The sequence below is a fragment of the Molossus molossus genome, unplaced genomic scaffold (genome assembly GCF_014108415.1).
Source record: "Molossus molossus isolate mMolMol1 unplaced genomic scaffold, mMolMol1.p scaffold_m16_p_5, whole genome shotgun sequence".
Taxonomy (NCBI): domain Eukaryota; kingdom Metazoa; phylum Chordata; class Mammalia; order Chiroptera; family Molossidae; genus Molossus; species Molossus molossus.
Genome location: NW_023425388.1, coordinates 66,766,523 through 66,781,258, shown reverse-complemented (window position 1 = coordinate 66,781,258; position 14,736 = coordinate 66,766,523). Strand labels below are relative to the sequence as shown.

General features: G+C 41.2%; 1 protein-coding gene across 1 annotated transcript in view; it reads left to right on the top strand.

The window, feature by feature from the left end:
* ARHGAP31 (Rho GTPase activating protein 31) overlaps positions 1-14,736 on the top strand; it is a 106,987-nt gene that overhangs the window by 52,807 nt on the left and 39,444 nt on the right. Inside the window, exons 2-3 of the mRNA XM_036243259.1 lie at positions 11,235-11,337; positions 14,535-14,679. Coding sequence (XP_036099152.1) covers positions 11,235-11,337; positions 14,535-14,679 — 248 coding nt within the window. The remainder of the gene's footprint in view (positions 1-11,234; positions 11,338-14,534; positions 14,680-14,736) is intronic.

Here is a 14,736-nt window from a genome sequence, read left to right as displayed (position 1 = left end):
CCTGACCTCCCCCATCATGGGCAATCTTTTTAAAAGAACTCCTATCACGTTTTTAGTGCCTCTCGAGGACCCTTGACATATTTTGCTTGATATTTTTATACTGGCCAAGTTACTTAATCCCACTGAGCTTCAGTTACCTCCTTTATAAAGAAGGGCAAACACTTCCCTCAAAAGGTGGTTGTGAGGACTCTAGGTACAAATACTGGATGAAAGTGTAGCCTCAGGGATCAGCACATAGCACAGTGATTGTCCATTCCCTTCTTGACTTTTCAAGGACAAATCCTCCTTTTTGTCCCTTGGGCTAGATAGGCCCTCAAGGCATCTGTGTTGGTAGAAAGAGAATCTTTGTAATTGAGAAGGAGTGTGGGTATTGATCTCAGAGATCTAAGGGCCCAGCTGGAATGAGTCAGGGTATGGACCAGAGGGGGACAGGGCCACGTCTTCAGGAAAGAGCTAATGGACTTGGCATCTGAGCTCCTGAAAGTGAGGAGGTGAGGGGACTCCAGGACGCAGTCTGCCATCAGGAGCCTTGCCCAGCAGAGCAGAGCTGGTCCTTGGCCACACCAGGCCAGCAGTTTAGGCAGATACTTCTATTCAACAGGGTCACTGGAAAAGCACCTTAACACTTAGAAATTGCCTCACCTCCAACTTCTTTAATGAAACTTGTTTCTCAAAAAAACTATTTCTTTCTTTTATAAAAGTATTTACACCACATACTCATTATAAAACAAACAAAAAATCAGAAAAGCAAAATTTAAAAATAAGGAAAAGCAAAAATCATTTATTTTCTACCACCTAGAGGTAACTATTAACATTTCACTGGGTATCATTTTTTTTTTTAATCAATTAAGATATTAGAAAGCATGGAGTAAAACAGAGACATTCTGTACTGTTTTGTTTTTTTTTTAGTTTATTTTTTATTGTTGATATTATTACAGAGTTCCCTATTTCCCCCACTTCTTCCCTCCACGCAGCCTCCACCCCACTCCAGGTCTTCAGCATACTATTGGCTGTGTCCATGGGCTATGCATATATGCATATAAATTCCTTGGTTAATCTATTCCCATCCCCCTTCCCTCTCCCCTCTGACATCTGTCAGTCTGTTTCATTCTTCCATGCTTCTGGACCTATTCTGTTCATCCGTTTATTTTGTTCATTAGATTCCACGTGTAAGTGAGATCATGTGGTATTTGTCTTTCTCTGACTGGCTTATTTCACTTAGCATATTTGTGTATCTTTTTCATTTTTTAATCTTTAAAAACTTTTTCTAGGTTTTTTTTTTTGTTTTTTTTTTTATCCTCACTCGAGGATATTTTTCCATTTTTTGTACAGATAGAGTGGGAGGGAGAGAGAGGAAGGGAGAGAGAGAGAGAAACATCGACGTGAAGGGACACATCGAGTGGCTGCCACCCACACAACCAACCAGGGCCGGGGACAAACTGCAACCGAAGTATGTGCCCTTAGCGGGAACCGAACCCGGGTCTCTCCGGACCGCAGGCCGACGCTCTAACCGCTGAGCCAAACTGGCCAGGGCTAGTTTTACTGAGATATAATTGACATACATCTGTTTAAGGTGTACAGAATATGGGTTTGACTTACATATATTGTGAAATGATTACCACCATACGTTTAGTTATCATCCATTATCTCATACAGATACAATAAAAAGAGATGGCAAAATAATACAAAAATTCTGTTTTCCTTGTGATGAAAACTCTTGGACTTAACAGCTTTCATATATTCATACAGCAGTTTGAACTATAGTCATCGTGCTGTACATTGTATCCCTAATAATTATTTATCTTGTAACTGGAAGTTGTACCTTTGCTCACCTTTCTCCAATTCCCCTCCACTACCCCATTCCTCTGGTAACCACAAAACCACAAGCCTGATCTCTTTTTCTGTAAGTTTGGGGTTTTTACTTGTTTGTTGTAGATTCCATGTATATGTGAGACCATATGGTATTTGTCTTTCTCCATCTGACTTATTTCCCTTAGCATAATGCTGTCAAGGTTCATCCATGTTGTCCCAAATGGCAGAATTTCCTTATTTTTTAGTGGTATATATATATCACAACTTCTTCATCTCTCCATCTGTCGATGGACACAGGTTGTTTCTATGTTTGGCTGTTGTTAATAATGCTACTGTGAACAGGGGAGGGGATGGGGATGGGGTGAAGATATCTTTTCAACTTAGTATTTTTATTTACTTTGGATGTATTCCCAGAAGTGGAATTGCTGGATCATATGGTAGTTCTATTTTTAATTTTGAGGATCCTCTGTACCGTTTTCCATAGTGGCTGCACCAGTTGGTAAGCCCACCAGCAGTGCATGAGAGTTCCCTTTTCTCCACATCCACTCCAGCAATGATCTCTTTTCTGTCATGGCCATTCTAACAGGCCTGAGGTGATGTCTCACTGTGCTTTTGATCTCTCTAATGACTAGATGTTGAGCAGCTTTTCATGTACCTGTTGGACTTTCCTGGTTTTTTTTTTTTTTTTTTTTTTGCCCATTTTTAAATTGGATTATTTGTTTTTCTGCTTTTGTTTTTGTTTTTTTAAATTTTCTTTGCATTCTGCACACTGACACAGTGGTAAAAGAAAATGACTGGAACTTAAATATGAAAGAATTCTTTACAATTAAATCCACAACTGTATACATTTACCTTACTCACATGTCAGTGAAAAATCACCATTATGAAATCTGACAAATTATATCAAAAAACCCCGAAAAGATCTCATAAAAAAATATATCCAAGTCTGAAGAGCGCTGACTGCTTTTGAATTGTATTTATTCTTTATATATTTTGGATATCAACTGCTTATCTAATACATCACTTGTGAATATCTTCTCCCATTCAGTGGGTTGTCTTTTTACTTTGTTGATAGTTTCCTTCTCTGTGCAGAAATCTTTTAAGTATGAGGTAGGCTTACTTGTTTATTTTTCATTTTGTTGCTTGTACTTTCAATGTTATATCCAAGATATCATTATCAGGACCTGCTTTCTTCTAGTAGTTTCATGGTTTCAAATTTTATATTTAAGTCTTTAATCCCTTTCAAGTTAATTTTTATAAGTGATGTAAGATAGGGGTCTAGTTTTATTCTTTTACATGTGAATATCCAATTTTTTGAGCACTATTTATTGAAGAGACTGTATTTTCTTCATTGAATTTTCTTGACTCCCTTTTCAAATATTAGTTAATTGTGTATGCATGGATTTACTTCTAGGCTCTCAATTCTGTTACATTGATCTGTGTGTTTGTTTTCATACCAGTACCATATTGTTTTGCTTGCTATAGCTTTCTAGTATAGTTTGAAATCAAGAAGCATTGGCCCAGCTGGTGTGGCTCAGTGGTTGAGCGTCGACCCTTGAACCAAGAGGTCGCCGGTTCGATTACTGGTCAGGGTACAAGCCCAGGTTATGGGCCCGATCCCCAGTGGGAGGCGTGCAGCAGGTGGTCTATCGATGTTCTCGCTCATCAATGTTTCTCTCTCCCTTCCTCTCTCTCTAAAATCAATAAAGGAAAAAGTTTAAAATAAATAAATAGCCCTGGCCAGTTTGGCTCAGCGGTTAGAGCATTGGCCTGCGGTTCAGGTTCGGTTCCCACTAAGGGCATGTACCTCAGTTGCAGTTTGTCCCCAGCCCTGGTTGGGTCATGCGGATGGCAGCCACTCCATGTGTCCCTTTCACATCAGTGTTTCTCTCTCCCTCTCTCTCTCTTCCTCTCTCTCTCAAACTCTATCTGAACAAAAACCAAAAAAATGTCCTCAGGTGAGGATAAAAAAAAATAAATGACTAAATAAATAAAGTAGCATGTTTATAGCTACTTTATTTTAGGGGGAAAAAAAGCCACCACCGTGAGGTAGGGCCTGCAGTGGAAGAATTTCAGACATTTGGGTATTTAAGGTCAAGGAAACAGTTAGTTCTCCTCAAATGGTGCCTCCATTCTTGGCCACCAGCTCATGGGACCTGCCCTCCTGCTGGGGAGGGGTTGAGTCAGATAGGTGTGGATTGACACTTTTTCTATTCCTCCTCAATTGTGGTACCATGAAGGAAAGCATGGACTTTGGAGTCAGACAAACCTGGGTTTCAATCCCAACTCTGGCACTTACTGGCTGTGTGATGTTGGGCAGCTTACCTAACATCTCTGAGAACCAGCTTTCATATTTTCAAAATAGAGAATTTCACTTGTTTCATGAATTGGCTATGGTTATAGAATGTAGAATACTGTTAAAAGAAGAAAAAAAAAAAAAGGAGGACCTAATGCAGTGCCTGACAGATAAGTGTTTTCTTCTTTGAGGAACCCAGTTATCAAAGGAGCACAAAAAACCTGTCTGGAGAAAAATGACCCATCTCCTGTTCAGCAAATAATACTGTCCTTAATGTGCCCAAGGAGCTCCCAGTGTAGTAATGGAGATGGCATAAGTACAGGCAACACCTGGCACCTAGTGCTGGATAAGTGGAGGCTTGCAATAAACATTTGTTGAATTGAAATTTTATTTTTAATTTTTTTCTTTATTGAATTTAGAGAGAGAGGAAGGAAGAGGGAGAGAGAGCTATAAAGATCGATGAGAGAGAACATTGATTGGCCACCTCTTGCATGCCCCGCACTGGGGATGGGCATGTGCCCTGACTGGGAATCAAACCAGTGACCTCTTGGTACATGGGTCAACACTGAACCATACCGGCTGGGCTGAATTGAAACTTTTATGAAAAATTTTAGCCCCAGCCGATGGCTTAGTTGGTTGGAGCATCGTCCTGTACACCAAAAGGTTGTGAGTTTGATTCCCAGTCAGGGCACATACCTAAGTTGGGGGTTCCATCCCCCGTTGGGGTGTGTACAGGAGGAGAGGCAACTGTTCTATATTTCTCTCTAACACTGATCTCTCTCCCCCTTCTTCTCTCTCTAAAAATCAATAAAAACATATCCTTGGGTAAGGATTAAAAAAATTTTTTTAGAAAAGGTAATATAGTCCTATTGTTCAAAATTCAACAGTACGAAAAGAATATACAATGAGAATATACAAACTCCCTCTTACTCATAGCCCTAGCCCCAGTTTCCCAGTTCCTTTTCCTGTAGGCAACTAAACGTATACTTTCTTTATATAGCCTTCCACGGGTATTTAATATGTATACAAATGAATGTTTTATCTAATCTTTTATTCTCTTAAAAAAATGCTAGCCAGGGGATGGTAGGGGGAGGGAAGAGATAAACCACAAAACTTACATGCATGTACGCATAACCGATGGACATGGACAACAAAGCTGGGGACGGGGTGAGGGGGATGGGTAGGAGGGTGTCTGTGGGGAAAAAAAGGAGAAACATCTGTAACAAAGATAAATTAATTTAAAACAAAACCTTAATACAATGTAGTAAAACTTTACAGAATTACAAATATAAATAAAATTAAGGAAAAATTTTTTTAAATGCTAGCCTATCGTTATGCTGGTCTTCACCTTGTTATTATTTTGTTTAATAATATCTTGGAGACCACCCTATATCAGTTTATGAAAGTTTCCTCATTCATTTTAATGATTATGTAGTATTTCACTGTATGGATGTTCCATTATTTATATAAGCAGCTTCCTATTGGTGGACAATCTTGTGCTGTTACAAAAATTGCTACAATTAATAACCTTGTTCATATGAAAATGTTCTGGAATTAAGGTAATGACAATGTTCTGAAATGGGATGGTTGCTTAAGTCTGTAAATATACTAAAGACCACTTAATTGTATACTTTAAAAGGGTGAGTTTTACAGCATTTGAATTGTATCTCAGAAATTTTCTGTTAAATATTAAAAAAGAAACTTTTCTCCATGGAAAATAGCCAAAGTCTAAACATGTTTTTAAATATTTTTTCTTAGAAAATTAGAAAGCGGTTAATTAGCTTTATTAACAAAGCAGAGAACCTTATACTTTTACAAATAAATACCACAAGCTTTCAAACTTTTCTTTAATTCTGCATGAGACAGGAGGAAGAAAGTAGAAACAAGTTAAAACAAAAGAATCAGACGGAAAGCTGGTGGGGACAGTGACCTCTAGGCGAGCCGAGAGTAGGTAGGAGCATGGGACAGAAAAGTGGGGAAATAGGACAAAGGATGGGCCAGAAATAAAGAGCAGGGACTAGCAGAGGGGGAGAGAAATTATAGGAGACATTGTGATAATGGGGAAGAGGGAACTAGGAAGTTCTCGGCTGACAATCAAGAATAATGGGAAAGTAGTTGAAATCTTTATTTCAACTCTTTAAAAAAACGCCCTAGAGCCAGTTTATTCACAGCCCAGCAAAGCTTCTTAAATCCTCTCCCCTGTGCATAGCACCAAATCCTCAAAAGGTTTTTCCCCTTGAGCGGCTCATCTCCCCGCAAGTATCAATTCTTCTTGACCCACCCGTGGCTCTCTGTCCTTTCTGTCACATCAATCAAGATGATGACTGTATCCACCACCCCAAAAGTTTCCTCAGACCCTTTGCAATTCCTACCTCCTGCCTCTCCCCTGCTTTCTCTCACTATAAATTAGTTTGTGTTTTCTAGAGTTTTATCTAAATGAAAGCATACTCTATGTACTCTTCGATAGTCACCCATAAGTTATTTCATGCCTTCGTATTGCTGAGTCGTATTCCATTGTGTGTACACACCACTGGACATTACTTTCAAGAACAGGAACACAGGACCCAGAGAGGGGATGAAATTAAAATCTAACCTGTATGCCTTGCCGGTTTAGTTCAGCGGTTATAGCGTCGGCCTGCAGTCCAGAGAGACCTGGGTTCGGTTTCTGCTAAGGACATATACCTATACCTCGGTTGCAGATTGTCCCCGGCCCTGGTTGGGTCATGTGGGTGGCAACCACTCGATGTGTCCCTTTCACGTCGATGTCTCTGTCTCCCCACCACCACCACCACCACCCTATCTGAACAAAAAATGGAAAAATGTCCTCGGGTGAGGATAAAAAAAATAAATCTAGCCAGTATGAAAAATGCAGAATGGAGAGGGAGAAATGCCATATTTCCCTGAAACACAAATGCAATTTGCACTATGAAAGAATTCTGCTGCCATGACCCCATGACTGACTGAATAAAATGGGGCTTGTTCCAGTCTGTCCCCAGATCTGATCAGGTCCTGGCCACACAGGGAACTGGGGCACATTAGCAGACATTACTTCTGGGGGGACTCAGAGAAATTATTTGACTTTGGACCTTTTCTGCAGTAAACCCTTGAAGAGATTAGGAATTGAGGAAAGAAGTACCCTACAGTATTTATAAGTATAAAATGTCTTTTAGTTTTATCAGGTTGGATCAAATGAGACAAAGGACTTTAAAATGTTTGTAAATGGTAAAGCATAAATCAAAGGCAAGGTTGTCTTTTTCATCAGAAACCACTTCAACATTTATTTTGTGCTTGGGTGAAAATTTAATGTTGAAGATTGCTGATCCAGGAAAAACACAACAAAAAAGGGACTTAGAGAACCATCAGTGAAACCATTCAAAGAAGTTATTATATCATGATCAGCCGCTGTGTGTACCTCTGTAGGAGGAGACTTAATGTTCTTTGGGTCCATGATAAATCCCACAGAACTAGCTCTGAGACTCCAACCCCAACGTCTCGCTCATGCCCAATTGACAGTGGAAGCTATCTTTCCAGCTATAACTACTCAGCTATTTTGTATCAAGCTTCTACCCTGCCCAGAATACTGGGTATCCTCAATTTGGTTGGACCCCAGGGACAACAGTCAAAAGAATTCTGAGACTTCACTAAACTCTTAGTAGTAGCTCTTGCAATACCACCCACCAGTATTACCTTTCGACCCTGCTACCCCGAATGTGGGTTGCAGATCCACAGTACCCCCAGTCACCTGGGAATTTGTTAGAAATGCACATTTTTTACACCCTCCCCCCCATTGGAATTTGTATGTTCACAAGATCCTAGTAATCTGTGTGCACATTAAAGAACGAGAAGCTTGGTCTAGATAGCGGTTCTTCAACTTTGGTGTGCATCAGAGACACTTGGAGGCAGCCGCTGCTGCTGGGCCTGACCTGGGGACCACAGTCTGAGAACCACTGCCCTGGGCTCTACAGCTAGGTGATTAGCAGAGGTTAAGTGGATCCTTTCCAATTTACTGAGTATGATAGAGAATTCTTACACCTTCCAACGCGGCCTGAGGTGAGAATCCAGGAAAGCTAACACTGCTCAGGGACTGAGACCATGGACTCTCCGTTTGGGTTGTTTTAGCACTGCCTCCTGTTTAAACAGAGCTATGGACAAGAGGTTCTAGGGCCTCTGTACCAAAGCCAGAGTAAATGTATGGCAGAGGCTCTATCCGGGAATGTGTTTTGCCCACTTTTAAAACAAACAGAGCCTGAGGGCTGCAGGGGAGAGCTATGGGAATGGGAGGTCCCTATCTGAGAACTGGGCGGGACAGGTTGGTGACCCTGAACCACCCCTTTCGTGGAGTGTTCTTTAGAAAGTCCAGGCTTTTTTGTTCGAGTCCTCCTTGGGAATGCTCAGAGCTCTTAAGGGCACTTGTGCCCTGCACAGCACCGCAACCACATACCCAGTACAGACACACACTGGAACACACCAAGGCCAAGCCTGGCCCCAGGACCGCCCACTCAAAATCCGTCCACTGTTGGATTGTGCTGCCTCTGTGTTATGAAGATTCACCCAAATGCATAGGAAGGAAACCTCAGGCGAGCAAAATTACCTTCAAATAGAAACATTTAACCAGAGGAGGACACAGAAGCCATTCTGAAGAGTAGAGACGAGTACTGACCAGTAAGAGTTTGGTCAGCTCTAACCCCAGTTGCCCATTAGATGGTAGGAGGCAAACTGTTTTCACCGAGATTGCGCCTCACAAATTATACATTTACGTCACAGATAAGCTTCAGTAACTTTCACTGTAGAATGCTTGTTATATGCCAGGGTCTGTGCTAAATGTTTACAGGTATCACTTTAATCTTAGCAATGAGGTTAATCTCAGTCATCCTCATTTTACAGGTGTGGAAACTGAGGAACAGCGTTCTTATATATTTTGTCCAAGGTTACAAAGGCAGTTTGGCGTCCAAACCTGTGCTCTTGGCCGTAGACCACATGTAGCAGGTTCCAGAACCGCAGCTCGGTGGGGCAGGGAAAGAGTCCCCCATTACTGTGCACAACAGGGATTTAAAAAAAAAAAAACACACAAAACTCTTTTTTTTTTTTTTTTTTTATCCTCACCTGAGGATATTTTTTGATATTTTGTTCAGATAGAGTGGGAGGGGGAGAGAGAGAGAGAGAGAGAGAGAGAGAGAAACATCGATGTGAAAGGCACACATCGAGTGGTCGCCACCCACACGACCCAACCAGGGCTGGGGATAAACTGCAACCGAGGCACGTGCCCTTAGCGGGAACCGAACCTGGGTCTCTCCAGACCGCAGGCCAACGCTCTAACCGCTGAGCCAAACGGCCAGGGCCACAAAACTCTTTTAAAGCATTGGAATGTTGTTTGTTTGCTTGCTTATTTATTTATTGGCATGAGGGTAGGATACAAAAATCTAACTAGAAACCTGTTTTATAAAACAGATCAGAGTATAGTTCTTCCAGCCGAAGCCAGGCAGAGCCCCCCCTGTCTGCTCTCCCTGCCCCTCCCGCCACACCACTCCCACCCTGTGTTCACTCCCAGGGAGGGCCTCCACCTCTGGCGTCAATACTTCCAATTCCAAGTTCACTCCCTGCCCACTTCCCACCCGGAGAAACTGAGAAGCTTCTCCCCAGTTCCAGTCCTGAAGGACAGGGGCAAGACTTGCCATGTGTCCTGGAGGGGATGGTTCTGGGAGTGCATGGCCCCTGAGAGATGAGCCAAGTACTTTAAGTATGATGCATTTTACTGAGCACCTGACATTATAGTTAGTAGTTGAAGGAAATGGTGGAGGAGTTGTTTAGGAAGTATCGTGATAGAGAATCCAGGGAGAAGGTTGAGCCTGAATGTCTGATGTTTACCCGTGTACAGGGCCAATCCAGCTTGGAGCTGTGTGCAGGCCTGATCATGTATGTTAAGCACGAATGGTTGGCATTTGTCTAATCTAAGGCATTAATGGATCGGATATGTTTTGGGGGAGTAAGCACAGTGTTATCTCAAACACGGGTTCATGGAGTTCCCACACCACCCCTGTGCCTGAAAGTGTTAGTGCTCAAGGCTTGGGTAGTTCCACACCAAACTCAGGCGACAGCACTCTTAGGGAGGGACCGCAGCTAGCTCTGCCCTAGGACAAAAGTGGCCAGGGACTTGCCATTCTCTCCATGCCATCCAGAAGGTTTATGGCTGCCATTCTGGGTCACTGAGCTAACTGGGCCAATCAGAGTCAGCCCCAAGGAAAGCAAACAGCATAGCCAGACTCTTCTACAGGAGCACTGAACGTCTGGAGTGGCAGGAATTCAAGAGGCCATGTTGCTCCCTTTTATGGGGGGGGGGGTTCTCACCTTAAAAACAAAACAACACACTTTAACCTTAAATCACCTTTAACATTCTGGCAGATATTCTTCCAGTCTTTTTTCCTTTGCAGTTTTTTTTTTTTTTCAACATAGCTGAATTCATAATGTATAATTGATTTTGTGTCTTGTTTTTCTTTTACCTACTTGTATCATAAGTATTTTCTCATGTGTTCATTAGTTTTCATAAGAGCAAGTAATCTGGAGTGAGGTGAGTAAATTTACCTGCACCTTGGTTTCTACGTGTGTAGAATAAGCAATGGTTCTCCAATTTTATCGCACAAGAGTCACCTGAAAAGCTTTTTAAAACACAGATTGCTGGGCCCACCTCCAGAATTTCTAATTCAGTGGGTCTGGAGTGGGGCCTGGGAATTTCAATTCCCAACAAGTTCCCAGGAGATGCTGATGCTGTTCATCAGGAAACCACCTTGGAGGACCAGTGAAATGAGGAGATTGACTTGTGGGATTTCCAAGGTCACTGCTGGTTTCAAAATTGAAATGTTTGCATAGTTTTCAGTTTTGTTTTGTTTTTTGTGTGTTGTTTTTAAAAAACCCATATCTTAACATACATGAGTTATCTGAACTTTAACAAAACCCCATGCCTTTTAAAAATAGAAAAGAACATCATCCACCATTTACAAGTAATTGTTTCCACTTGTAGCGTTTCATACCTATTTCCCTTTGAAGTTACCTGGATTTTTTAAAGAATATCTTTGAAGAACAGTCAGACTTATAGCTAATACTTAATTGTTTTTTCTTTGCCTTTACATAGTTCCATATGTACTGAAGAGCTGTGCAGAATTTATAGAGATTCATGGCATTGTGGATGGGATTTATCGGCTTTCCGGAGTCACCTCAAACATACAACGGCTAAAGTAAGCTAAAAGAATAGCCCCCAACAGAATTCTCTCATAATTCTCTGCTCATATCTCCGTCTGGAGGTGTTGGGAGTATTAAAAACCTGAAGGGAGTGAGCGGAGGGTGAGGGGCAGAAGATCAAGTGCTGATGTTTTCAGATGCCTGTTCTTAATCTAATCAGGAAATTCTCTCGTCTGATGTAATTCTTTCCAACAAAAGCTCCTGAGGGCTTTTAATCTGTTTCTTTGTTTTATACCAGATTTACCCTCCTTAGGTGGAGTTGATTGAATGCCAATGATTTTATTTTATTTTATTTTATTTTTTATTCTCACTCGAGGACATTTTTGGCATTTCTCTTCATATAGAGTGGGAGGGAGAGAAGGGGGAAGAGAGAGAGAAACATCGATGTGAGAGAGACACATCAACTGGTTGCCACCCACACGACCCCAACCCCGGCTGGGGACAAACAGCAACCAAGGTACGTGCCCTTAGCGGGAACCGAACCTGGGTGTCTCTGATCCGCAGGTCGATGCTCTAACCGCTGAGCAAACTGGCCAGGGCGAATGCCAATGATTTTAATTACAAGTTAGGAAAATATGATTTATTATAATTCACTTGCTTACCCAAAGCTCAGTTAGATTCCCTTACATAGTGTTCAGAATTGGAGATGGATGTGAGTTTTTCTGTTGGCACACACTCAACCTTTGATATTTCATCTGCTAAGGACTCAGAAGTCTGTGTGAACGTGCATTTCTCTAATTAATGCCGGTATTAAAAATTACTGATAGATGGATGATTTCCAACTCTACGGATTTATCCTAAGCAATTCTAAAATTTGTCCTTGAATTTTTTGGAAGAAATTTCTATCACATTGAATTCAGAGCACAGTAATGTTCACACTAAACACAGATATCTGTGCATATTACATATAAAATAAAGTAAGTATATGCACACTGTATATAGAGTATACAGGGTGAGGCAAAAGTAGGTTTACGGTTGCTTGTATGGCAAATAATACAATAATGAATAAATAATAATACAAGAATAAATTCTGTTTTGCATGCTCACAACTGGAAACCTACTTTTGCTCCATTCTGTATATATAATGTACAAAGCATATACACTAATACACACACACACACACACACCTGTGACTAAAACAATAAGTTACATACTTGAACATGGAAAAGAACATATATTTATTAGGTGTTATTTTTATATATTTATTATATGTTTTTAGTTATAAATGTAGACTTTTAAAACAATAAAAACATTCTTGTTACAAGACTAGTATGTAAAATTTAATATATTATACAGGTAATTCAATTTTTGTCTTCTTCCTCCTATTTAGTTTTCTGCCCCTCCTTCTCAATCTCAATTAGAATAAAATTATACTAAAGGAATAAAACATCCTTTTTACTCCTGAAGAAGTGATGGCTGTTAAAAAAAAATAGCTGGTTTATTGCATCCATAGATTTTAAGAGATCTATGTGCATACATAATTTCACTAATAAACTAGTGTGACATTTTTTGGAGTTTCAACAGCAATTGCTTTTGAATGGTTTACTCTTAGCTCTAAAATATACTACACAGTAGTTGATATCATGGAAGGACATTTGGGTGATGGCCAGTTCTTTTTCATTTAAGGTCTGACCTCAGCCTCCACAAGGGAAATTTTCGGCTAACTAAATGAATAAGCTTTGGATTGTTCTTGTTCTGCCCTCTTAGGAAAACACATGCCTGTGAATTTATGGGGCCGTTGGTTTTCTTTTTTTTTTTTTTATCCTCACCCGAGGACATTTTTCCATTTTTTGTTCAGGTAGAGTGGGAGGGAGAGAGAGGAAGAGAGAGAGAGAGAAACATCGATGTGAAAGGGACACATCGAGTGGCTGCCACTCATACGACCAACCAGGGCCGGGGACAAACTGCAACCGAGGTACGTGCCCTTAGCGGGAACTGAACCCAGGTCTCTCTGGACCGCAGGCCGACACTCTAACCGCTGAGCCAAACTGGCCAGGGTGCCATTGGTTTTCTTTTCAAGGCCCCACTCAGTTTCTTTTGGCTTCTGACAGCATCAGGGATTTTCCCGCCCTGTTAAAGGGGCAGAAGCAGACTATAGGGGAAAGGGGAAGCTGTTTTGAAATGTTGGCTATGGGAGTCCTGTTGACTTTGCCATTACTTGGTTGACCAAGTGACTACTCAAGAAGCCTAACTTCTTTTCTGTAGTAAAGCTCAAACTTGTCATATATATATATATGTTTTAATCCACATCTGAGGATATGTTTTCATTTACATTTATTTTTAGACAGAGTGGGAGGGAGAGATAGAGAAAGAGAAACATTGATGTGAGAGCGACGCATCGATTGGTTGCCTCCCACACAACCCCAACCAGGGCCGGGGACTGAACTGCAACTGAAGTAAATGCCCTTGACCAGAATCGAACCTGTGACTCTTTGGTCAGCGGGCCTACTCTCTAATCGCTGAGCCAAACCAGCCAGGGCTAAACTTGTCATATTTTTAAACAGGTTTTTAATTGAAAGTACATTAGTCGAGTCAGGATATTCATGTAACCTCATTAGAAAATGTTTTTTAATTAGAAATGAAGCCTGGAATCTGATGATGTTCCTGAACATCACACTATAGATTGTTTGAGAAAACATTTATAAGCTCTTCTATCCTGTGGGAGTCACTATCAGACAGCCTAGAAGGTTCCATCCAGCATCAAAGAGATCATCGATTGAAGTTCTCAAACCTTGGGTTTGAGTCTCCAGATAAAACAAGTTTGTTGACATGAACATATGAATGATAACAATCTGACTCACCCTGGTTTTGGTCTCTCCTCCAAGAAAGAGGATTTCATTTAGAACAACGTTTTAGAAAAACTGAAATCTCAACAGGCTTTTTTTTTGGCAAATTGTTTTCATACTTCCCCACTGTTCACAACTGAGACTGTGAACATAATGCCACGAGAAAGCCATTTGTAAGTGGGCATTATGTCTTTCTCACCACAGCTGTTTGGCAGGGAAGATCCAGGCTTGAAGTGGGATTCTTCCTGGAGCTTCCCTGTGCCTGAAATAGAAGGTCTTTTTGTATCGGGGTCAAAAATATAGTCAGATCAGCAGTTTAGGGTCTCTTTACCCCTAAGCAACCAAACAGCTGCTGACATGGAACACATGTTCCCGGGATTGTTATGTCTCTGTCTGTGTTGTTTCAGGCAAGAGTTTGGCTCAGATCAATGTCCAGATCTGACAAGGGAAGTGTACCTCCAGGACATCCACTGTGTAGGCTCACTCTGCAAGCTCTACTTTAGGGAGCTGCCCAACCCCCTCCTGACTTATGAGCTCTATGAGAAATTCACGGTAAGTGTTTGGATTTTCATTATGGTTCTGGGTCGGGCACATGGACTGGCCAAGAAG